The 27,596-nt window shown below is 39.5% G+C and overlaps 1 protein-coding gene across 9 annotated transcripts in view; it reads right to left on the minus strand.

Moving 5' to 3' along the window:
• arvcfb (ARVCF delta catenin family member b) overlaps positions 1 to 27,596 on the minus strand; it is a 257,916-nt gene that overhangs the window by 19,149 nt on the left and 211,171 nt on the right. For all 9 annotated transcript variants that reach the window (XM_052031924.1, XM_052031918.1, XM_052031926.1 and 6 more), the window contains 2 exons: positions 5,671 to 5,798; positions 3,517 to 3,667 (listed from right to left, as the gene is read on the minus strand). In XM_052031924.1, the coding sequence (XP_051887884.1) occupies positions 3,517 to 3,667; positions 5,671 to 5,798 (279 nt within the window). The remainder of the gene's footprint in view (positions 1 to 3,516; positions 3,668 to 5,670; positions 5,799 to 27,596) is intronic.

Genomic DNA, 27,596 nt, shown 5'->3' on the forward strand with positions numbered 1-27,596 from the left:
ATTTGAGTTAACTTCTTTTGCACTCAATGTAAAACTTTCACATTATGACACCCCTTAAGTTTTGAATATAGCATCCAGCTTTGAAGGCCTTACATGAATTGACAATACAACTTCTGTTGAATTACATTAGCCGTCACTTTCCAATTGATTTTATTTCCCGAGACCACAACTTTCACAGCCTACTGTTAACCCAAAACATGAACTTCATCAGAATTTATTTTGCAGATAACACGAAAGCTGGGGGTGTTGTGGATAGTTTGGAGGGCTGTCAGAGGTTACAGAGGGACAGACAGAATGCAAAGTTGGGCTGAGAAGTGGCAGATGCAGTTCAACCCAGATAAGTGTGAAGTGGTTCATTTTGGTAGGTCAAATATGTTGGCAGAATATAGTACTAATGGTAGGACTCTTGGCAGTGTGGAGGATCAGAGGGATCTTGGGGTCCGAGTCCATAGGACGCTCAAAGCGGCTGCACAGGTTGACTCTGTGGTTAAGACGGCATATGGTATATTGTCCTTCATCAATCGGGGGATTGAATTTAGGAGCCGAGAGGTATTGTTGCAGCTATATAGGTCCCTGGTCAGACCCCACTTGGAGTACTGTGCTCAGTTCTGGTCACCTCACTACAGGAAAGACGTGGAAGCCATAGAGAGGGTGCAGAGGAGATTTACAAGGATGTTGCCTGGAACGCGGAGCATCCCTTATGAAAGCAGGCTGAGGGAACTCGGCCTTTTCTCCTTGGAGAGACGGAGGATGAGGGGGGACCTGATTGAGGTGTATAAGATGATGAGAGGTATTGATCAGGTAGATAGTCAGAGGCTTTTCCCCAGGGCTGAAAGGGTGGCCACAAGAGGACATAGGTTTAAGGTGCTGGGGAGTAGGTATAGAGGAGATGTCAGGGGTAAGTTTTTTTACTCAGAGAGTGGTGAATGCGTGGAATGGGCTGCCGGAAACTGTGGAGGAGGTGGATACGATAGGGTCTTTCAAGAGACTGTTAGATAGGTACATGGAGCTGAATAAAATAGAGGGCTATGAGTCAGCCTAGAAATTTCTAGGGTAGGGACATGTTGGCACAGCTTTGTGGGCCGAAGGGCCTGAATTGTGCTGTAGTTTTTCTATGTTTCTATGTAATTAATACACATTCTATTTCTATTTCATACCACTATTGCCAGTTAGGCCATTGGTCTATCTTAAAAGACTGAACCAAAAGATTATCCGAAAAATCTGCTTAAGAAATATTATTTTTGTGGGGAAGCAATAATTCACTTAAAGAATGTTAATTTGCCTTTTGAAGGCAGGTAACATCCCAAATGACAACTTTTCACCCTCCTACTTTCTTACTAACTTACAACTATTACTCCAAAACAGTACTGTGTGTATATTTTTGTCTCTTGGGGGATGCTGCTGAGGCAGCTGCTGACCTTTGATATCACAGACATTAAAACTGGATGCTATTGAGCAAACACTTTCCACCTTTTCATTTTCCCTTACTTGGAAGATTTATGTGGGAAATAAAAGATTATCACAGTGGTGTTATCTTATGATATTATGTTATCCATGATCTTATTAAATGGCAGAGGCTGCTCTAGGAGTGGTACAGCCCTTTTTATTTTCTTGCGCCTTTTATGTACTGTGTTGCAGACAAGGCAAAATGAAACCTGGAATTCAAGTAATTTGTTGTATTTGTAACTTCTATACATTTCAAAAACAAAAACAGCAAAGGTTGTACCCAAAAACATGAAATCAGTCAAATGTCTTATCCCAAAACATTGCCATCACACATTCAGTGCTAAAGAAATGCAAGGGAACTGTATGGATGCCCTCTGTTGCTGTGAAAGGTGGAATGAGATCACCTTGAAGATTTTTTTTCTTTCGTATCTGTCTGGCGGGCAGGTTGGTACAAGATTAGAACCTGCTACATTAACCCTCTCGAACATTCTTTCGCAATCAAAAATCGGTGCATTGAAATCCACTGTCATTTAAAACCACTGTGAGGAAATTGGATTAGGAGGGGAAGGGAATTTTTGTCACTGCTTAACTGCGCACCATGTGATGTGCAGCTTCTTAATTAGGAAGGGGAGAAAATACAGACAAGCCTTCTTCTCCCTGGCAAGAAAAGAAACACAAGCCTGCGGCCAACTAGCCCATCAATTCACCCTCAGCTGGTTCCCTCATCTCCTCTATGGTTTCTTGTTGGCTCATTGCTTCTTTTAATTGCAAGAGTAACACAGTATGTGCTAAGGACCTCCAAAGCCATTGATCATACCACACTGTCATCAAATGAGAGATACTTCTCTTCGACAGGATGAGACAGATCATGACAGTTTTTCTTTGCCAAGACCTCCAGTTCTTCAATATAATGCAGTCTATTCAGTATACCAAAACAAAATTGACAAAACTGAGATAGCAAGACTAACATAGTTCAAATAACAGGATAGAAATGAGCTTAGAATTTAAATAAGTGCCCTCTGAATTTCAATGTGCCTAGTAAAAATGCATGAAAATATCTCTACAGTAATGCACTCAGCTCAGTAATAAAACAGGGACCCAGTGGACTTCAGGGAAGCGGACACATAGAAATTGCTGAGGCAAGGTTATGGATAAACTAGGACTATACTGCAGCTATAACTCATTAGGAAAGATCATGTGGGGTGGGGAGGGGGAAGGCAATAGTGAAAAGGGACATAGTTTTGAAGAAGAATCCTTAGAGATAAATGATAATAAAGGATCAATCACCATGATCACCTACAGGCCACCAAATAGTGGAAAAGATGGAGGGAAAAATATATAGACAAGTTAGGGAAATGAGTAAAAACATGGAGCAATAGTCATGGGGGATTTCAATCACCCCAATATTAATTAGACAGAAGAACAAGGTAGAGGAGAGAAGGAATTAGGGAGCTTTGAATATATATGTGACTCATTCTAATCCAATACTTAAAAATCCTAGCAAGGGAAGATTCACTATTCAAACAGAAAAAGGCTGAGCAGGTATGTGATGTAAAAGTAGGAAAACATCTAGACCATAATGATCAATATAATGGATGATAACAGCAATGCAAACAGGATACACAATAGGCAAGGATCAACAGGCTGGGTCTCTTTTCTCTTAAGAAATGAAGGGCAAGGGGTGAGAATGAATCTATCTAGTTGTGGAGAAGAGCGTAACTAGAAACCACTAATATAAGATAGTCATCAGAAAACCAGCAGGGAACTCAGCAGAAACATCTTCACCCAAAGAATATTGAATTCTGTTCCACAGGGGGTGATTGAAGTTTTGATGCACATTTATAAAGGGAGGCTTGACAAATAGATGAGGGAGAAGTGAACAGAGAATCACACTTATTGATTTGACTGAGGAAAGATGGGAGAAGCTTTGAGCCGAGCATAAACACCAGCATGGGCTAACTGGGCAAAATGGCTCGTTTCTCTACTGCACGTCTTATAGCAACAGCCTTTGGGCAATTCAAGACAGAATAAAATTTATAAACTCCAGGACATTTATCTTTGGTACCATACCTATGAGATCCTTATTACGTCCATCCACAGAAAGGTTTCGCAATGCTATTGCCACAGCTCGTACAACCTTATCAGAATCTGATCTCAGCAGCTCCACCAAGATTGGGAGGCCTTTCTCTTTACGCACAGTTGAACGAATGTAATTAGACCACTGTAATTGCAAGGAAAATAACCAAAACTTTTAATCATCCTCACACTGAAGAAACAAATACCATACAAGTTATTTTAGATGGCAGTGATCCCCTGGAAAAGCATTACTCAGTTAAATTAAGTTTATTTGACCCTCTATTAGCACTGAAGAGCAAGACAGAGCACAAAAAGGAATTTGGGAAATACTCTGCCTTTAAATCAAATTATGAATTACCTGAATGAAAAAAAATCCAATATCCCAGCATTGCTTTGTTGACTGAGCTTCTATTTATTTGTTCATGTTTTCACATGCAACATATTGAGCTTAAAAATGAAAAATTCCATTTTTATTTAATTTCATGACATGAAATTTATTTATCTACATGAGCATGTTTTTTAAACTTCTCTTCATTCTCAACAACAATTTGACTTCTAAAACTGGGAGAGAGATGTGAATATTTTTGTGAAAAGCACTTCCCAAAATGTTTCTCAATTCTCTGGAAACATATCAAAAACTGCTTTCACATTTCCACACACACATACATTTGTGCCTCTGAAGTTTCATTTCTTTCCTTTTTCTTGGGAATTTTAGTTTTAGTTCTGAAGTTTAACGATCATGGAAACTGGAACTCAAGGCCTATTCCACTAAAATTACAACACACCCTTCTCTCATCTTCCAAAAGCAATTCCTCAAACCTTCACCAACCCTCTTCCACCCAGCAAGCTCAGATTAGTGACCACTCCACGTGCCACCAGCAAGCAGCTACCATCTGAAAAAGTATGCTGTAGACATGCAGTAAAACAACATTTTGAACAAGTTGCCTTTTGTTCAAGACTCAAACATTCTTACAAAAATTTCGAAGCACATCTACTAACATGAATGCCATATGATGTCTCTGAATCACTGGAAAGTGATCAGATTAATTTCCATTGCACTTGCTATGACCTATTCAAACTGGTTCTTGAAAATCCTCAAGTCCACAGCTTCAGAGACCTCAAGTAAAGAAAGGTAACACTTCAACAACAAGTTTAGTTTTCTGTAATGCAATTAACTATGGGGAATTAATGCTCATTTCTGTTGCATTTCCTAAAGAAAAAAATCTGGGATCAATATCATCTAATGCATTAGCCATTATTTTATGAATTGGGAATCCAGCTATCATTCATTGGTTTTCTGATGAGGAAAAGAAGAAAAGTCTCCATCATTACAAATGAGATCTCAACACATATTCATATCCTGGTGTACTTCATGCATTTGCTGGTAAAATGCCATGGAAATGCTTTTTGTTCATTGATCACCTTGTTCCCTTCTCTTTGCTATGTAAAACATTTTACTTGTGATTCCTGAGACTGAGGAAAGTCATGGTGGTGGGATTGTCCCATGAGAAGAGATTAAATAGGATGAGCCTAAACACCCACCAAAAATTACAAATTTTTACTGGACTTAACAGCAGTTGCAATGATGATGTTTTACTGGCCTTGAGTCTAGAACCAGGGGCCATACTCTGAAAATAAAAGAACTCAGATGAGAAGAACTTCTTATTCTTCTCAGTTTTTCTATTATTATTTTATAGTGAATCTTGGGAATTCTCTGCCCAAGAGAGCTGTGAAGGCTCAGATGCTGAATATATTCAAAAGAGGTTTTTGAATGTCAAGGGTTATGTGGGGTAGAGATCAGAAGAAAGTGGCACTTGGGTAAAAGAGCAACCACAATCTTGCTGAATGGCAGAGGAGGCACCAAGGACCAAATGACCTACTCCTGCTTCTGTTTCTTGTTTTCATGTGACATTTTCCTGAAGAATTTAAGGGCGTGTTTTTCCATTCGTTAAGTTTTAAGTGGGTAAAACAGTGTCTCTGTAACCAAGTCAACAATTTCCATTGCACAACAATACACTGTCCATTAAAATACTGATCAAGTTAAAGCCCTCTGCTTAGTGAGGAAGGTGGTACACTGCCTTTAGCCATTGGGGTTGTGTATTGAATCGGACCAAATAACCTTAAGTGTTATGATAAGATTGCACTCACTGTCCACTGCCCAGCACTTAGGTTTTGCAGGGCACCTGCTGCTGCCTCCAATGTGTTGAAATTTCGACTTTCTGTGAGCAACGACAGGTAAAGTCGCACCACTTCAGGCTGGTACAGCAGCTCGTAGCCTGGGAAGATAAAAACGATGTTTTATCCGTAGGCAAATAACTAAATTCATTGTCAAATTCACTGCAAAGTAAAAGAGGGCATCAAGTTGTAGAAGCTACAATTAGAGCGAATAGAACTGGTAAGCAAACAGCATTAAATGCAATGCCGGAACAAGGCATAACTGCATTATCAAATGAGGCTTAACTTGCAGATGAGTGGAAGCAGAGCTGAGTCATAAAATATTCAAATTCTCACAAGTTGATTCAGATAGAGTTCTCTGATTAAATACAGGAATAACGTCACAGTGACACTCTAATAAGAGACAAATAATAAATCTATAACTATTAGTACAAAAGAAAGTTTGTTGAAATGTAGGGGAAGCTTAACGAGAGGGTAGAACACAACACTGAACAGACAATAATGGGACACTTGCTATAGGAGGACCAAAAGAGTCTTAATGCAAGTCTGATGGAGCAGAGGAACAGCAATAGCAAATGTATAAGTACTTGATATTTTCACAAAGCCTGCTACTAAAAGGAAAAAAAACATTTTTATAGCATCTTTCACATCCCTTAACAGCACTTTATGAAGCAGCCACTTACCAAAGGAAATGCATACAGCAAGCTCCCACAAAGAGCAATGTGATAACAGCCAAATAACCTGCCCTATAATGGGGATCGATGAATAAATGTTGACAAGAACACTTGGGTTAATGACTCTGGACTTTACAATAGCGCCAGGGGATTGTTTACATCAGCCTCAGAGCTCATACATCTCAATGAAAGATAGCACCCACCGCAATCAAGAACTTCCTCACTATTGCACAGAAGTGTCAACCTAGATTAGTGGATCAAAGGCAGAGGGAATTAAAAGTTAACAGGAGTTAGGGCAATTAGATGGTCTTAGTATAGAGATGAGACAGCAGTACTGACAGAACTGGTTCACCCAGCACAAAATGCACTGTGGTCTGAAGTTGTCAAGTCAGAGTCACACAGCACAGAAATGGGCTCTTTGGCCCACTATATCTATGCTAACCATCAAGTACCTACCTACACTAATCCTATTTACTACCACTCGGTCCATAGCCTTTAATACCCTGGTGATTCAAGTGCTCGTCCAGATACTTAGTAAATGTTGCACAAAAACCTGCCTCCACACCACCCTCACGTAGTCCAACCACACTCTGGGTGAAAACATTCTTCCTCAGATCCCTCTAAACCTTTTACTTCTCACCTTAAATCTATGCCCTTAAATTTTAAACACATTTGCTATGGAGGCAACGTTTCTCATTATCTACCCTACCTACTCCTCTTAATTTTGTACACTTCTATCAGGTCCCCCCCACCCCTCCTGCAGCCTCCTCTACTCCAAGGAAAACAAACACAGCCTATCCAGTTTATTCAATAAATACCTATTAAGGAAATAAAACCAAGGAGCAATTTTTCCCCCCACACAGAGGGTGGTGGGAACGTGGAATGGGTTGCCAGTGGAAATGGTAGAGGTGGGTACGATTACAACATTTAAAAGATATTTAAGCAAGTATAAAGTTAGGAAAGGTTTAAAGGGATATAGGCCAAATGCAGGCAAATAGGACTAGCTTAGATAGGCAACTTGGTTGACATGGATGAGTTATATAACTCGTCGACTCCAAGGGTGGCCTGATACACTCATTGGCACGATGATACCACCAGACAGCATGAAGCTAGATTCATGTGTTCCCTCGTATGTAATTTTACTTCTCTGATTAGGTTCAGCTTAAACAGTAATGAACATTACAACATTCATGTCACAAGCCACACTCATTGCCAGTATTCCCCAGAGCTGGGTACATGTCAGAAGAAACTATTAATAGAGACTCTGCCTTTCATCTTGCACAATCTTATTATGCGTATGGCTCCAAATTCTGAAGGGCTGTTGATTTAACAATTCCTCTCAAAGGTAAATTAAACCATACAGACAAAGCTGTGAGGATATGCAACAATATAGGTTAAAATTGATGCTAACTGGAAAGAATAGGTCTATTGAAAGATAGCCAGCAGTTTTTGCAAAAGGCATAGAATGGTTTGCAAAAATCGCAAGAAAAGCAGCAAGAAAAAGTTATGGTTAATATACGGTCTTCAGACAGAAGGATGCAATCAGTGATACCCATTCGGTATAATTTTAGCACAGTTTTTCTTCGAGATGTACGCAGCTGAGAAAAGTTGCAGAATAAAATGTATGTGCATGTTTAAAGAAATAGAGGTAACAATGAGCGGACAGCAAAGTTCAAACAAGATAGGCGGGGTGAGTAATTATAAGATGCAGTGAAAGATGCGGTGAAACCTTTTGGGAATAAACACATACCCAACAGAAGAAAACTAAAGGGAACAAAGATCCAGAGATTTCAGGATTCAAACATTAATAGAATATTTTAAAATAGGACTAATTTAAATAAGTAAGTCATAATGAATATTGTACAGAAGACATGGTGCTAAATTCATACAAATAAGTTTCATTCATTTGAAGAGATTATCGAAACATGAGAGGGATTTAAAATTACACGGCATTATCCCAAAGTAAATGGGGAAAAACCTGCTGGCAGTTGAATAAAAAGTTAAAGACTAGTGCCAAAAGAATAAAGTGATAGATTGGCAGAGTTGCATGTTTTATACAAAAGCAGATTGTTTGGGTATAGTTGCCCTCTCACCATCAGTGGGAAAAGCAAAATTAAGTTTTTTTAAGAAAAAGGAAATGGATAAATATTTGAAGAAATGAAAAGCTACGCAAACAAAGGACATGGGTAAAAAGCCAAGGACAGCCCTTGGAGAGCTGACACAGGCACAATGGCTGATAGAACTTTACAGCACAGAAAGAGGCCTATGATCCTACTGTGTCCTTACAAAGTTAACACATAACATGAATACATTGATCTATTTGGCTGGTTAAAGATTCTGGATGTATTCAAGTCACATTTCTAGAATGGTACAAATCAAATAACTTTCTTTGCAGAGGAAGAAACAAAGACATTTGCAGGAAGCAGCCAAATCTTGTGGATGAGCAAAGGATTAGTAAAATCTAGATTTGATCCATCATTCCACTACGTGACTCTTGTACAAAGGTGGCAATACCGTAGATGCAAGCAACTGTTTTACAAATGTGCCAGCTGCTGAAATTTAACATAACTGATTTTAGTTGGCTTGAAATGCCACAGAACTCCAGTAGTTATCTGTAGTCACATTTCAGTGTCGGACACAACTACACACAGATCACATCATGTGTCCCCAAGTTAAATATTGCTGTGAAACTAATATAGGAGCTTGTTGCATAGGACAGGAGAAAGAGCTCTTCTTGAACCCAACTATCCAGAAAATGGCAATTGAGTTTTTTTTAAAATCTCCAAAAAGCAAAAGACTTAATGATATACTTGGTTGGCACCCAATTAGTAAACACTTCTTCAGAGAAATTCACTCTCTCAGGAGCTTTTATAAAGGACATTGGGAAAGGGAGCAGCTGGAAAAATCATTAACGATAATCTTTGCTCTGCAGTTGCCAAATAGTTTTCAACAAGGACTCAAATTTCGACTTTTGAAGCCAAATGAATTGTGCTCATAATAGGACATGAAGTGTTCAATAAGCTGACTCTTCAGTCTTAAGTATAAAGCTTATCCTGCTGATCCTTTGAACAATTCATAAAAGTTTATACTTAAGGTTAAGGAATCCAGCTTACTGAACACTTTGGGTTCTATTATAAAACATTCTCTTGGATCATTGCTGAAGATGTTCCCCCCATCACCACCACCCCACAGTTCATTCACGCATGCAACAGACAAACAGATTTCAACCAATTCTTTTCCGGGGCATTTTTGCCCAGTGTAGCAGTTAGCGTAACGCTTTACAGCGCCAGCGACCCGGGTTCAATTCCGGCTGCTGTCTGTAAGGAGTTTGTACATTCTCCCCGTGTCTGCGTGGGTTTCCTCCGGTTCTGCAGTTTCCTTACACATTCCAAAAGATGTACAGGTTAGGAAGTTGCGGGCATGCTATGTCGGCGCTGGAAGCATGACGACACTTGCGGGCTGCCCCCAGAACACTATGCAAAAGATGTATTTCACTGTGTGTTTCGATGTACATGTGACTAATAAAGAGATCTTAAATTTGAATGTGCATGAATACAGAATTTCAGGAACAAATTTAACACTAACCTTATGAACTCAATATCACCTATTCACCAACATTTAAACATTATTGAAAGAAGTCCACTCCATGTTGAAAGGCTTATTTGCCCATAACCATATTGCTTAATAACTTTATGACGCTGGAGGAACTCAGCAGGCCAGGCAGCATCCGTGGAGAAAAGCAGGGACGTGACCTGAAATGTTGACCACATGCTTTTCTCCACAGATGCTGCCTGGCCTGCTGAGTTCCTCCAACATCATGGTGCTTTTCAGTTAGATTCCAGAATCTGCAGTCCTTTGTTTCTCTTGCTTAATAACTCAGTTTACAACAGGTTAAGCTTATTACTTGCAGCCTAAAGCACAGGTACCCCAGAACTTTGCTGAAAAGTCTGAGAGGACATATGATGTTATGTCTATTAAACAACAAAAAGAGCCACCAAGAATCACTTTCTGCAGGCTAAACAATTCCACCACAGAGAACAAAATTAAAATCCAGCTTTGCAAGCAAGGGCCATCTCCCCAATTGTCAATTATCTTGAATAAAAACAGAACACCAGAAACAGATGGAATGCCTCAGAAAATAAGTTGTGGTAAAAATTATCCAGTCTCCCCATGACCATTCTGGCAGTTTATAATTCCACCATTATCAAGTTGAGCCATAAAACTTCATTATGAAAACAAAATCCTAAATTATTTAATCAAAAGGGACCATTCATGAGATAATAAGCTGGCAATGGAACTGTTCAAAAGAATGTATTTTTATTTGGTTGATAACTTGGGTAATGCCATCAGAGTAAGTATTTTATCTTTTCAGGATTGTAAACTTGCTAGCTCTTTTTTTTCCTATATGGACCAGTTAAATTATAATTCAATTTGAATGTACAGTGCTCTTATGTGAAAAAGATATGTGTCCCTAGATGAACACTGGAGCCAACACAAGTCACAGAATCTAATAACAATGGCACGTAAAATGTTTCAGAAGAAACCAGAGAATCACCTTAATGACCTACGTGGAATGGCAGCTGACTTGTACAGCTGAGGTACTTAAAGAACCATGTACATTTCAGAACTAATACCTATATAAGGCAATACACATAATCAGTAGGGCAGAAGGTTAGAATCACAGGGAGTCGCAGAGTCAGAATGCAACAGCAGAGAAACAGGGCCTTCTAATTAACAAGACCAAACATCCACTTCCACTAATTATACGTTAATCCCATTTTACTCTCCCCATATTCCCACTAACCAACGAACCACCTTCCACAATCCTATATGGTTGTGCCATGTATCTATGGACAATTCACAGTAGTCAGTGAACCCAACATCCTGCATGTCCCTGGGATGCGAGAGGAAACCAAAGCACCCAGAGGAGATCCACGTGGTCACAGGAAGACATGCAAACTCACAGACAGCATCCGAAGTCAGGACTGAACCTGGGTTGTTGGAGCTGTGAAGCAGCAGCTCTGCCAGCTGTGCCACTGTGGTGCCCTCTTATTACACAGTATTTAAATATCAGAAAAATATACAACAGAGGGGCAATGGCACAGCAAACTATGCTGCTGCTTCACAGCTCTATGTATCTGGGTTTTGATCCTAACCTCTTGTCTGTTTGGAGATTGGATGCTCCTCCTGTCACAGATCAGGTTGCTATTTGGTGAATGTCCCTTTAAAATATAGTACAGTTGAATAGTAGTATGTGTGTGTGTGGTGTCGTCACTACAGCAAGATAACAACGTGCTGACTTTTCTTTGCTCGGCGAGTCAATGAGGAGAGAGAGCGAGAGCACAAGAGACTGACTGCTGGTCTCTGTATCGATGGATGAAGAACAATAACTGTGTCTGTCACTACGATCCACGTATGGATTATTGGAGCAATCCAGTGGAGTCCACTCTGTCATTAACCTGTAGAGGGAAACAGGTATGTGTGTGGACAGCCATGTCTTGAATGCCTTTCGGGATGGCAGATACTTAGGAACAAAGCAGTGGAGATCATCGGAGAATGAGGTGCCGTATGGGTTCCGTCGTGGAACATTTGGATTTTGTAAATTCTCCCTATTCTGTCTCTACATTTTCTCGTCAGTCAACGGTGGTTTTGCAAAAGCCTTTGCTCACGTTTCACCTTATGACTTGCTGAACTGAACTTTGAGAACTATTCCTGGACTTGGAGTTTGGGAATTTGCCACACACACACTTCGAGTTTAGTTTTGGGGGTTACTATTTAATATCTAAAATTTTTACTTCTCTTAATATCATAAGTAGTTATTAATAAAATAGTTTCTAACACTTATACATGGCTCAGTGTTTCTGTTGTTGCTGGTACGTGACACCCCATGGATTCCCTTGGTGCTCTGCTTTCCTCCCACATCCCAAAGACTTACTGGTTTGGCATAACTGACTACTGCAAATTACCCCTAGTGTAGGTGGGCAGGAAGTTAATGGGCATGCAGGATCACTGAAAATCAATGATGGAACGGGATCGACAATTAACTTTGAGAGTTGGAAAAGACTTGACAGGATGAATAACCCCCTTCCATGTCATAAGGAAATATCAACAGACAACAGTTCCATGCTGTATGATTAAGACATCTTGTGCTATGATACATTATCACAAAAGTCGTGGGAAAGCTGATTCTTAATGTCCCTTAATTGCTCCCATGAACTTACATTGCAGAGGCAACTGAACATTGCCAGACATGAGAAAGAAGCAGTTTGGTTGTTTTTCAGTGGGAAAATAAACAATTGGATACATTGAGACTAAACCCCTCTCCTCTGTGGTGGACAACTATTGGACTATCAATTCTACTCTCATCCATTTTTTCATGGGCCAAAAGACCTCTCAATAATGTCACTTTCCAACAGTTTTTTCAGAATGCTCCAAGGATCCACCCTTGGACCACGACCGTTCATCTACATATTGTTCCATAACAATATGATCAACAGACATTGGTGGTCAGCTGTTATGAGTAATCCAGTGATGCCTAATATTACGTTCCCACTGCTTCCCTCAACCTTTTCATTATCCTCAAACTTTCAGGCTGACTAACTGATCTTTCATCTGAGAAAGATCTGTGCTCTTCAATTAAGTATGGAGAGTATCAAAATGATCTCTCGCACCAACCCCGTATCTTGGCAACAGCTCAATCGTCTCCTTGGCATGTGGTCAAGCTCAACCTAATGCAAAATCCTTCTTGACCATCACAGGGAGAGACTCAGACCATATGTCCTCCATCAAAAAGACAAATTTATAAGCAATTTCGATCTGAGTTCCTCCAGCAGCTGAAACCTTCAGCCATGTCGCTACCCTCCAACTCAGCAAATCATAGCTTGTTCAATATTCTGTTGCCTGCATCCAATGCTATCCAGTGTGCCCTCATTCTTGTCCCTTCTGATCAACATTGGCTCCAAATCCCACTGGGACACTAAATTTACCTTTACTGCACCTGTTTCTATCCATTCATGTAATCAACCACTGTCCCCTACTACATTCAGAACCATAGTTTCTCCACCCATACTGTCCTCTTTTCTACTATTGCTCAACTGTGATGAGCAATCCTTAATCCAACACTCAAATTTTCTTCAACTGCTGTGTCGCAATGTGTTACTTCAACATCCATCTTAAATTTCCTGCTCACTAAGTTTTTAGTTATCCCTCCTGCTTCCCTTTGGTTCGACATCCATTTTTCCCCTCAGATCTCAGAAGTACCTTGGGAATATTACCTAGATTAAAAAGAACAGTCCAGTAAGAACAGCACAGCAAGCCACATAATGCGGAGCACTGGGTCCACTTCAGATCAACAATTAGCTGCTTTCAAATCAACCAATATTACTTATGTTAGTGCAGTTAATTATTATCCTACCACCGTCAACACACGAGACTCAGATTGCTAAAGAATAAACCTGCATTTCTGTTGCACTTTTTCACACCCTCTAGACATCCTAAATGTTGCACAGCTAATTGAGTACAGTTTGGTTCAACCTGACTACAACAAGGAGATGAGCAGTGATCACAATGATGACTAGTTGGTGATATTTTAATGATAAATACTGACTCATGATACCAAGGCGAATTCCTCTGTTCATCTGACAACAGCATATTTCAATAGAACCTTGAGTAGAACTTTTACATCTAATTGAGATGGCAGAACATTTAATCTCATCCTCAGATGCCAAGTTTATCAAAAAGGGTTTCAATGTAATAAAGCAAAAACGTTCTTATAAATGAAGAGTATATAATGTCATTGTATGGAGAATTTACATCATTACTGAAGGCCAGCTTTGGGAAAGTGCAATTTAAATCCTAAAATTGTCAACTAACTCCTGCTGTGATTCTTTTGTCAAATCTGTCGCAAAAAAAACTCCCCCATGGAAGCAACAAACCTTCACATTTCCTTTTAGCGAGCTTCATTATATGGCTGTCAATTATCTCAAAAACTTCTCAGATAAATAGAAAATTATGATGCTTTGGAAATGATGTTGCTGTTGTATTAATGTAGAAATACAGACAATGCATGCCCAGAGACTGGTCTTCACTTTGTAATTACTCTGAATTACGATAAACCAGCAGGAACCTAATAAACAAAGGATTTTTTTATTCCATCTTTCAGAATAGCCACTGATCAAGTGCCAACTTATGCCTTTCAAGTGACAAGTGTTTGCACTGCCAGTATACATACACTTAAAAATCATGTACTAATCTGCATAAAAGCCCCATACACATCAATCAAGCTCAATAGCCAAACAACTCTATTCAACTAATCCAACTCAACATGTGGTAGTCTAAATGCTAACATTTGATAAAATTGTTATTGAACCTGTGGTGGAAATGAATGCAATATATTTTTCTACATTCCTAGGCTTTCAAGAATGGCTATGTTGCAACAACACTGGATGTGCCAATATAACTTAGTTTCTTTGGAAAAAAAGTATGGCATTACATTATATTTAGTCAGAAACTAAGCCATGTTGCTTTTGCTTTGAGCAAGGCTATCATACACAAACTTACCAAGAGCATTGGTGGCAATTTAAATTAATGACTTGTGCGAAAAGACAACAATACCGAAATACCTTCACGACCAGCTTAATGGGTGCAATTTAATGACCAATACATCCAAACTTCTAGGCATAATTTATAAGGCTGATTCAGAGAATTAAAATAACCTAACTGGCAAAAAACTGCAGCTTGATTTTTCACTCCCACCTAAAAGCTGGAAGTGAATCTGAAAAAATTCTCCTTCATTCAAACTCTATCTGAACACCACAATCCAGGGGTACTGTTATGACAATATCAATAACCAGACCTAGAGTATTACATATATTAATAGCTGCAAAAGCAGAAACAATTCCTAATTTAAAAATACGCACCAAAGAAAGTACAGCACCGCTCTGAGTGTTCCAGCTCCCTCTCAGAAAACGTGGAACTCCCTAGTCTTGCTCTTGATTCACAAGTGATCTCACATCTTAAGTTACTGCAATGGTATGACAATTGACTTCCCCATACTGAAGACAATTATAGCCACAATGAATGCACTTTAAGGCTGATTGCTACATACCAACAAAGGATCACAAATGGATCCTTGAGTTTACATACATAATTGAGAATGCATTTTCTTCTCCCTACACTGGCACCCACACTAACCTCATCCTCTAACTCCCAAACTACAAAATTAATTTGTGTACCCTCCTCATTTTTATAACCAAGGAGGTCCAAATCAGTATACCTATTGTTGGATAAGCTAATCAAGACAAGTAATGGAGAAAAAATGTCAGACAAGGCTGTTGAGTTACCTTTGCCCAGACAACTCTGCAAAAACTGCCAATATCATCTCCCTAAGGAAAGATTACTGCGACTTTCTCTCAAGACTAAGAAATGGACGTATTGAACATAGGACAGTACAACACAGAACAGGCCCTTTGGTCCACAATGTTGTGCCAACGTAGCTATTCCCTCCTACCTACAGAATGCCCATATCCCTCTATTTTCCTCTCATTCATGTGCCCATCCAAGCCCCTCTTAAAAGCCCCCAATGAATTTGCCTCCACCACCCTATCAAGCAATGCATTCCAGGCATCCACCACCGTACCCCTCACATCTGTTCTAAACCTACCCCCCTCATCTTAAATGCATGCCCTCTGGTATTGGATCGCTGCAATTTTTAATCTGGAACTGCAAGAACAAGCAGTTCAATTAATTTCATTACCTGCTCCCTGTGATACAAGACAATATTTTTATGGGAATACATACTTCTGAGAATTAAACTTTTTTTTTCTGCACACACACACACAGTGCTCAGACCTTTGTTGCTTTACAATTATCCTGAAATACCAAGTTAAATGACAATTAAATGCCAGATTCCATTGACTGGAACCACAAAAACATTACCCGGAAATTAAGTTTTGAAAGTTTCTATTGATTTTCAACTTCTGAAAATTAGAGAGTAATTGGATTCATTGGAAAGAGATTTAGAGAGGAGATAGTTACTGAAGTAGTAAATAATTGTCAATGCTGTTGAGATGGAAGTAAATAATTGAATGAGAAAGATTTAAATATACAATAAGATTCAAATCATGACTAAATTAAATTTTGCAAAAAAAAATACTTGAAATAAGACATGGGAAAAAAATCTGGTAAAAGTACCATCAACCGAAACATCAGTTCCATCCTGGCTCACGGTTGATTTCCTGGAGATTACTTTCACATAATAATGTAAGAGAGAGGAGCAAGAGTATTCATTCAGTCCTTTGAGCATGCCATTATTCAAGAACATGCTGATCTTCGACCTCATTACCAGCTCCATATCCCTTCATGTCCAGAAATCTATCAACCTCCATTTTGACAGATTTAACTATGGAGCTTCCACAGCTCTATTGGGTGGAGAATTCCAAAGGCTCAATGCTCTGAGTGAAGAACTTTCTCCTTACTTCAGACGGAAACAGCCTACCCCTTATTCTCAAATAGTGCTCCAAGATTCCCAAAGCCAGAGGAAATATCCAACCCTGCACCTGAATAACCAGGTCTTCAACAAATTTTGTAAGTTTCGATTAGATCTCTTTTCACTCTTCAAAACTGTAAAGGTTAGGTGAGGGTCAATGTGCAGTCTTTTTCCCAAGGTTGGGAAATTAAGAACTAGAGAGCATAGGTTTAAGGTGACAGGGGAGAGATTTAATAGGAACCTGAGGGGCAACTTTCTCACCCAAAGGGTGGTCTGCATATGGAATAAGCTGCCAGAGGTAATTGGACAGATACATGGACAGGAAAGGTTTTAGAGGGATATGGTCCAAACATGGGCAAATGGGACTAGCTTAGTTGGGAATCTTGGTTGGCATGGACCAATTGGGTCGAAAGGCCTGTTTCCATGCTATATGATTCTGATATAGTCCCCAGTCCACTTGATCTCTTCTCATATGAGAAACCGAATATCCCTGGAAACATTTTAATGGAACCTAAATGAAGGAGTGTCACTGCAAGAAAGGAGGGCCACATTAACAGTTTGGACAGAATTTAGAAATGAGGTAATTAGAGAATACTTGAATGTGCCTAGTGTATTGGTTAGTGCAGTCTATCATCGAGATTAGAGCACATCGGCTGCAGACAAGTAAAAAGGGCAATTCTGTAAAAAGACCGTTGAAAACAAAATAAAGTTTTAGTGGTTTTCAATATACTAACCAGTACAATAGACAACAAAGTACATAGGTTAACAGTAAATTAAATAAAAACAAAGCAGTGGATTTTTAATTGCTTCTGAACACAAAATACTCAGTGGCATTCTGACAGATGCAAGATGCATTCCATATTTAACCATACACACTGGAACCAATCAACAGATGGAGAATGGGTGAATCCTTGGGTTCCTGCAATGAGTGGAATGTCAGATTTGAAACTGTAACAAAAGGCAAGGTCAAAATAGAGTAGATGAAATGTTGAACCAAGAAAATGTGGCTCTTTTAGTAGCTCCAAGGAAAAGTAGATGGAACAGAGATTGAGAATTTGAAATGAGAGAATGGTTTCAAGATTATAATTTAGTTACTTTTTAAATTCCAGGCTATTTTCAAAAAGAAAACTGGGCTGAGAAGTGGCAGCTGAAGTTCAACCCGGAAAAGTGTGAAGTGATACACTTTGGAAAATTGAATTTGAAGGCAGAATACAAAGTTAGTGGCAGCACTCTTAGCAGTGTGAGGAGCAGAGAGATCTTGGGGTCCACGTCCATGGATCCCTCAAGGTTGCTATGCAGGTTGGTGCGTTGGCCTTCATTAGTCGGGGTACTGAGTTCAAGAGCCGTGAGGTAATGTTGCGGCTCTATAGATCTCTGGTTAAACCACACTTGGAGGATTGTGTTCAGTTCTGGTCACCTCATAGGAAGGATGTGGAAGCTTTAGAGAGGGTGCAGAGGAGATTTACCAGGAAGCTGCCTGGATTGGAGAGCATGTCTAATGAGGATAGGTTAAGTGAGCTAGGGCTTTTCTCTTTGGAGAGGAGGAGGATGAGAGGTGTACAAGAGGCATAGATCGAGTGGACAGTCAGAGACATTTTCCCCGGGGTGAAAATGGCTAACGTGAAGGGGCATAATTTTAAGGTGATTGGAGGAAGGTATGAGGGGGGTGTCAGATGCAAATTTCTGTTTTTTTTTTAAACAGAGTGTTGGGTGCATGGAACGCACTGCCAGGAGAGGTTGTAGGGACAGATACATTAGGAACATTTAAGAGACTCTTAGATAGACACATGAATGACAGAGAAATGGAGGGCTATGTGGGAGATCTTGGAGCAGGATAAAATGTCAGCACAATATCGTGGGCTGAAGGGCCTGTACTGTGCCATAATGTTCTAAAACCAAGACCAAAGTTGGCAAAGTGGTTGAAATTACTTAAAGAGTTGCATAAAATATACACAGCAAAATCAAATGTATTGAAGTTAAAGAAAATAAACAGATTCAAAAGATAATAAAAATAATGGGATACTGATATCAGAACTATAATAAGAGTATTTATAGCTACAGAGAGCATTTAAATGTAAATAAGAAAGTAAGAGATTAAAAATTTTGAAGTAGATCAGTTAGACTTGGCTTTGAGCTCAAAAGATCTGGTCACATATTCCAGGGAGGAGGATTTTTTTTTGAATATGAGAATCACCATTATCAAGGACAAAAACAGTCCTTCAGAAAAGTTGTACAGCCACCACCACCCTCGTTCACCAACACAGCCACCAAGAGATGAATCATTATTTCAGGAAAAGCAGGCCTCACAAATTTACTGGAATTATTTTGGCAAATAAAAGTGCAAAGGGATTAGTTTGGCCTTTAAGGACACATTTATTAAAGTTCTGTACAAAGCTTGAAAAGATCAAAGTGAACAGGACTGAATATTTTGCAGTAGAACAAAAAAAGGGGGTGAACTGCTCAGGATTAAACAATTGCACTGTGCAGCAACTTATTCAGAAGTTTTCACAAGAGGGTGGTTACTTCATCCGTCTATTCAGAAAGATCTCTCGCACTGCTCCACAACACAAATAGGGACAAGAGTAGGCCACCTGGTCCCTCACGTCTGCCCTGCCATTCACTATCATAGCTGATCTGTCCCAGGCCTCTCACATTGCACTTTCTAACTTGTATTCAATTTTTCATCTCCCTCATACAACATGGAAGTCATTTGATGTTAATTACGAATAGAACTTTGAGGGATGCTGCCATGCAGCGATTGCTGCGAATATTATCAATATATTGGTATGGGTTTATTATTATCACTTGCGCTGAGGTACAGTGAAAAACTTGTCTTGCACACCGATCATACAGATCAATTCATTACACAGTGCAGTTGCACTGGGTTAGTACAGAGTGCATTGAGGTAGTACAGGTTAAAAACAATAACAGTACAGAGTAAAGTGTCACAGCTACAAACAAAGTGCAGTGCAATAAAGTGCAAGGTCACAAAATAAAACTTTATCTTAATTTCATCTGCCTTGCAAATATACATCCATTTTATCTAGTTCATTTTTTTAAAATTTGCTAAGCAATCCCCTGAAAACGGGCTCGCCTGAAGTTTTATCATCTCTTAGCTCAGTTCAGCTTTCAAATCTAAGTCACTGACATTAATTACGATGGGTTAAGGTCCCAGTATATGGCATCTCACTGAAAATTAGCCCAACCAGACTCTCAAAAGGTAAACTTTACAAAAATTCTGTTTTCCAATTTCTCATTCCTCCCCAGAGTTTGCTGATAACATTACAAATTTGGAATTTAGAGAACAACATTCATGCATAATTTTATTTTCAAATCAATATACATCATAATAGATCTTTCCACAGGCCACTTGGTATGTCATTTGTTGAACGGTCTGCGAACTTGATCAGTCAGGATACAAACCTGATCAATCTATGACAACAATTTCTTTTTGATTTATGTTTTGGAATGTGGGCGTTGGTAACTGAGCCAGAGTTTATTGTCCATCCTCAACTGTCTGAGAAGTTGGTGATGAACCACCTTCCCAAACTACTCTTGTCATTTGGAAGGTACTCACGAAATGCTGTTGGGTAGGGATTTCTGGTATTTAGACCCAGTGATGATGACCCAGAAATACATTTTCCAAGTTAGAATGGTACAAGAGACTGCAGATGCTGGAATCTGGAGCAACAAACAACCAGCTGGAGGAACTCAGCAGATCGAGCAGTATCTGTGGAGGGAAAGGAAACTCAAAGATTTGGATAGCAATCCCACATCAGGACATGATTTAGAAGGCAACCTGCAGATGGTGGTTCTCCAAGGGACCTACAGCCCTCATCCTTGTTGGTGGTAGAGTTTTGCAGGCATGGAAGTTGCTTTCAGATTAGCCGAACTTTGACCAGTATGCACCAGTGGTAGAGGGAGCGAATGTTTAAGGTGGTGGATATAATGCCAATCAAGCAGATTGCTTTGTCATGGATAGTTTGAAGCTTGAATATTTTGTAGCTTTTTCGCATTGTCTAGTGGAGAGCATTTCATCGCACTCCTAACACATGCCTTGCAGAAGGTGGAAAGGATTTTTAAAGTCAGAAGGCAAGTCGTTCACCGCATGACCAACCCAGCCTCTGATGCTTCTTTAACCACAGTACTTCTGTGGCCGGTCCAGTTCTGTGTCTTTTCAATGGTGGTCACCAGTATGTTGATGGTGGAGGACTCAGCAATGATCACGACATTGAATTCCAAAAGGTAGATGGTTTGACCCTCTGGTTGACGATTGCCTGCCACCTTTGTGACATGGATGTCATTTGCCATTTATCAACCGATACTGACTGATTCGATGATTTGATTGTACTAGATTTAAAACCAGCAAGCAGAGGTGACTGGATTGCATTTACTTAGTTATTGGTTTCATAACTCCAAAGTCGATTGAGGTCACTTGTGGCTCCCTCCGTTACTTGCATTTTTGTATTTTCCCTTCACCACCCAATTTCTCAGTTTCTCATATTAATGAGCTTGGTCTTGCAGAATAAACTCTGAAATAATCTCTCCTCAATTTGTAAATATATGCAGCAAACATCTGCATCTGAGTTAAATCTAACCTTGCTTCCTTCCATATTTCTACCAAAATAAATATTCCAATAGAGTCACAGAAAGCAAATCAGGATGGAGAAGGCAAGTCAATTTGCTCCCTCTGTTAATTGGGGTCAAATATTTTAAACGTAACTGAGCTCCATCTAATATCCAGCTAAATGTGGCGGCAAACAGATTTTATTTCTGAGAGATTAATGGCTCATGCAGTCCTTTAGAATTCCACTTTATTTTACCATGCCTTGGACAAGTGCAGTAAAGTGATGCTCACTTCTGGCCCAACAGACTTCCATCCAGACCAGACTAACATTAACATCCCAATAACCTGAAATTAACAAGTCTCAGCACCTTTCAGAGGCTGAAAGCACGAGGGCAAGTGCTCACAGCTCTGCGACAAGCTTTAATTAGATGGAAGTACAAAGCATGAGAGATTCCTTTCCTATATGAGAGGTAACAGCTCATTTGGGAAAAAAAAGAGAAAAACTATCATAACTAAGTTGTCTAAATTGTACTTCAATGTTAAATTCCTTTCTTAGAAGCCAAACTGCTGACACTGACAACTCTAACCAAATGGAGAATTGGCCCAAACAAAGAAACTTTCCCAGCTAAAAATATGGGAAAGTGCATTCCCATGGGCCTCAAAGATTACACTAGAATATCTGCATTCAAATTCATAACAGATTTCTCCAAAATCTTTCTTGAGCCATCAGCCAAGTAACTGTGTTAAAGAGTTCTGCTATACGAGCATAAGTAGAGGTGAACATGTACTAAATTTTCCCAAATTCTACTTCGCACAATTAAATTCTGAAGGTAACATTTCAGCCACTTCCATAGTTGTACTGATGTTGAAATTACAACTTTATTTGAATTCTATCTGCAATAGGAACATAGGAAGACTACAACAATCATGGAACCATACATGTCTTCCAAACCAGTGTTCTGTCCACAATGCCTTTATCTGCCTACCAGCTAAATGGTAGAAGTGCAGTAGCATTAAAGCTACAGGATCAATTATAAAAGATAATTAAATAGCTGCCGACAAGTTCCGGAGCCAACTAAATCCAAGTCCATTCAGATAATCATTTCAGTTTCAATTTTCTTGTTTCATGCCATGCTGATTGATTTATTCGCTAACAAAAAAAGCAATTATGTGCATTATATTTCTTTTTCCACCAGTACAAAACCAAACTATGAACATGAAATTGTAGATTAAAACAGAATTATTGTTAACAGTGGACTTTCTGATGAAGGAACAGACTTCTGAATCTTCATAACTTTATCCACCTCTTTTCTCCATAGACTCAGAGCAAGTTAACTTTTTCAGCTTAGCTGGAATGACCTCCTAAAACTTCAGTTTACAGACAGATGTACTGCTGGGGTTAATCAAAATCATTACGATGAGTTGGGGTACAGGAAGGAGATAGAGAGCCTAGTGACAAGGTGTCATGACAACAACCTTTCCCTCAATGTCAGCAAAACAAAAGAACTAGTCATTGACTTCAGGAAAGGGGTGTGGTGCACAGGCACCTGTCTACGTCAACGGTGCTGAGGTCAAGACTGTTGAGAGCTTCAAGTTCCTGGGAGTGAACATCACCAAAAGTCTGTCCTGGTCAAACCACATAGACACCATGGCCAAGAAAGCTCACCTGTACCTCTGCTTCCTCAGGAAGCTAAAGAAATGTAGCATGTCCTATTTGACACTCACACCAACTTTTATCGATGTACCACAAAAAGCATCTTATCTGGATACATCATGGCTTGGTACGGCAACTGCTCTGACCGGAACCGCAAGAAACTGCAGAGAGTTGTGGACACAGCTCAGCACACCACAGAAATCAGCCTCTCCCCCAACCTCCCCCCATGGACTCTTTGTCTATACTTCTCACTGCCTCGGTAAAGCAGCCAGCATAATCAAAGACCCACCCACCCTGGACATTCTCTCTTCTCCCCTCTCCCATCAGGCAGAAGATACAAAAGCTTGAAAGCACGTACCACCAGGCTCAAGGACAGCTTCTATCCTGCTGTTATAAGACTATGGAATATTCCCTAGTATGATAAGATGGACTCTTGACCTCACGATCTACCTCATTATGACTTTGCATGTTAGTGTCTACCTGCACTGCACTCTCTCTATAGCTGTGACACTTTACTCTGCCCTCTGTATTGTTTAACCTTGTACTACCTCAACGCAGTGTAATGAACTGATCTGTATGAACGGTATGCAAGACAAGTTTTTCACTCTACCTTGGTACAAGTGATAACAATAAACCAATTCCAACTGATGAGGCTCCTGGTTCCATTTTTCAGAATACCCAGAGCAAAAAGAGGTAAAGAATTCAGCTACAGGATTGCAAAGAGTTCATACTTAAATTGAATTAAGCCAGCTCGCAAGTGAGCACAATAGCTCTTAAGACAATACGTCAACAATGGAATATAATTCAAAGATTAAGAATTTGTTTTTAAATAGTCTCTAAAAACCTCAGTGCTTCAAAGTCAGTAACATATTTTCTAAGTTTTGCTATTGTTTCATAAGCCAAGTAGTACAGCATCATTCCACAAACAGCACGGCAAATGTGAGCCATAGCTCATTTGGGGACATTTCACTTCTGCACAAGTTCACACACTTAGTCCAATACTCCAGTGCAGTACTGAGGGAGTGCTGCAGAACAAACAATACAGTTTTTCAAATGAAACTTTAAATCATGGCCCCACTTGCTCTCTGAGGCGCACAAGAAAAAGATTTCACAACACTATTTTGAAGATATCCTTATAGCACTGGGCAGCACTTACCTAGTGTTTCACAGTGTTGTTCGTGGATGCTAACTGCACCAATATTGACTGCTACACAATAATTATGACATTTCCAAAAGTAATACAGGTCTGCAAATTATTTTTGTGTTCTGAGGTTTTAAAAGGTGCTACAGAAATCTAAGTCCTTATTTGGAGGTGTCACAGCTCAAGGCTCCAGGCTGTTCTTCCAACAGCACAACCTTCCCCTCAGAACAAGGCTATAGACATCCAGCATCTCCAGCACCGAACTGATCATGTACTCAAAACTTTGAAAGAGACTTCAATTTTCTGATAGAGGAGGAAGGCAATACTACCAATTACTATCTTAAAATCTACTTATTTTTCAACAATGCATTTATACGGACCAATATATTTGACTGCTGCTTGATTATTCCATAACTTTTGAATTGTATTTAAATACTATAGCCAAGCTTTCCTTGATTCTTCATAAATTAAAAACCCACTTTCAGCAAATTACACATTTATAACCTTCCAGTAATTCCTCTGGTGGGACACCATTGAATTACAAACCAGCACAGTCCAATGCACCATCTCCATTTGATTGTCTACATGTTCTTCTAGAATCATAGATTAATACTGCACAAAAACACTGCTTGAGGAACTCAGCGAGTCATGCTGCATCTGTAGACGTCTCGACCCGAATCTTTGACTGTCCATTTTCCTCCACAGATGCTGCCCAACTCAGAGTTCCCACAGCTGTTGTTTTTCTGCTTCAGATTCCAGCATCTGCAGTCTCTGGCGTCTCTCTTTGGCCACTAGTTCCATGTCAACCACAAAGCACCCAATTTACATTAATCCTACTTTTATTTAAGTGTTAACATCTAATTAATGAGGACTTTGGCAATCAAAGACAAGCAGAGCAAATTGTTGTCACTTGACCTCTCTTCCCATTAAAACATTGTCCTGGGGACTGAAAGAACATCACATTTATTTTGTCCATCCTGTTTGATGCACGTTTAATTTAGGTTCAAAGCAAAGGAAAATTATGCAAACTTTTTGTGACACTGATCGAACTGCTAAATTACACTGCTTTGCAATAGATTTTTCACAAGTTTTTATGGTTATGTTCAGCAGCCAAACAGGAATCGTGAGCTGATGTGAAGACTCAAGTTTCCAGTTTGCAAAATACTTGCTGAGGAGAACATTTCTGGTTGTGCGCTGGTGTATTATACTTGCATTTCAGAAATGTTATATTTTCCACAGAATATTTGTTTTGGACCAAGGCAAACCAATTACCAACAATATTATATTTTGTTGCATCTTCTCTACTTCAAATCTATTTGCATGTGCATATGCCATTGTGATTAATGCAAAAACAATTTCAGAGACCAAAGTATTCAAATTCCATTGTTCCCAACAAAACTATAAACAAAGGCAACTCATACTGAATTTAATAGCTGGAAGGGGAAATTCAAAAGATGTGCACATACTATTGGTCATCACAGTTCCTCAGACTAATTCTGTAAGACATATTTGTATTGTAGTGAGAGGCAGAATATAGTTCATACACAGTTGGCAAAAATCATTCATGCATTAAACACATTGTTCGCAAGTATTCAGGAGAAAAATTGACTGATAATCACAGTGCCATCTCTCATGCGAATGACAAGCAATACATCCCAGAATACACGAACTTGTCAGCATACCACAGGGGACTTCAGAAATGAAAACTCAGTGCATTATGTTCAACAAACAAAGCTGTGCATTCATTTGTTCAGTTTAATGGAAAACTATGAATTTGTCCTTAAGAGTTTACTTCACTATTTCAGTCCAGAGCAGATTCAAATCTACAAATCCAATTCCATTTTTGTACTCTGCTTCCCAACCGTAGTTCTTTGCAATTCCCTTTCAGACATTTGGATAGGTACGTGAATAAGAAAGGTTGAGAGGGACATGGCCCACACACAGGCAAACAGGACGAGCTCAGGTAGGCATGAACGAGTTGGGCTGAGGGCCTGTTTTCATGCTGTATAATTTGGACTCTAATGTCATATGCAAGCAGAGAGGAGAGAAACGAGGTTACCAAATGCAGGGAAATTGATTACTCAACACAGAAACTGCGTATGGTAAATAGAAAGCGCGAACAAACAACTTTTTACACCTCAGATCTGCACCGTGGGCCAGCAATTACCTGAATTTAAGTCCTGCTTGTTTCTATGCAACTAAACTGCAAAGTGGTTTTGCTGATGCACTTGAAGTGAACCAGGGGTCTCTTTATGGGCTACTATTAAAGTGAGTAAAATTTCCAGCATCAATTATCCCCAGGATTATATTGTCAATGGGCTGTGAAAAACAAAAAGATACATTAACAGTATTGACGACAGCAGTCACAATTCGAGACTGGGGAAATTGGATTTCTTGCTCCTGATTTCTACCCACCAGTTCCAGTGTGAACACTAGTAGTGTCTGCACTACTGTGTTGCTGTTGACTTCTGTAGTGCTTGTCAAAGACCAACAGCACTCACGAACTTGATGCATACTTGACAAAGGACCATTGGGATATGGTTAAATGACCACGTTTTCTAAACATAAACCACAATGTTATACTAAACCAATGCACAGAGAGGATGGTGGAAAGAGACCAAAGTCATATGGGAAAACAAAGTTCCTGAACTAGTCACATTTTAATTTCGGCCAATTTTATTTTTCTAATCAGTGCTCACAATGCTACACTGCTGATGACTGCCAAATTTATATTCATTTCATTTTCAAAGTAGCCATCATTAGAGGAACAGCATTTAATGCCCACCCCTAATTGCCTTTGAGAAGATATTGGTGAGATGTCTTCCTGAACTGCTGAGGTCCTTCCAGTATTGGGTAATGAGTGCCAATGAGCAACACCCAGCACTAATGAAGGAAAGATGTATGTTAAGTAAAAACAGAAACTGCTGCTGGACATGCTCTGCAATCAGACAGCATCTGTGAAGAGAGGACTAGTTAATGCTTCAGGTCAATGACTTTAAAACTGTAAATTTTTCCCAGTTCTATGTAAAGCTCAGCAGCCTGAAGCATCACTTGGAAATTATTTTTTTAAAGAGAGGGCTGCTTGGATTAACAAAGAGCAAGTCATGCCTGACAAACACTATAGAATATTGAAGACTTAATTCAAGTACTTGACAGAAAGTTTGTAGAATATCTTTTATAGACTTTCATAAAAGTTGATAAAGTTTCTTGAGAGATCGTTCGCTCAAGATACAGCTCATAGAATTGAAAGCAAACCACTGACCAGTTTAAGAAACTGGCTGTGTGACAGTCAAGCAAGGATGAACAAAGGTGTTAAATTAGCAGGATGTGACTGCTGGTATTCCTCATGGACCCGTGTTGGGTTCACAGCTATTCAC

The sequence above is a fragment of the Pristis pectinata genome, chromosome 17 (genome assembly GCF_009764475.1).
Source record: "Pristis pectinata isolate sPriPec2 chromosome 17, sPriPec2.1.pri, whole genome shotgun sequence".
Taxonomy (NCBI): Eukaryota; Metazoa; Chordata; class Chondrichthyes; order Rhinopristiformes; family Pristidae; genus Pristis; species Pristis pectinata.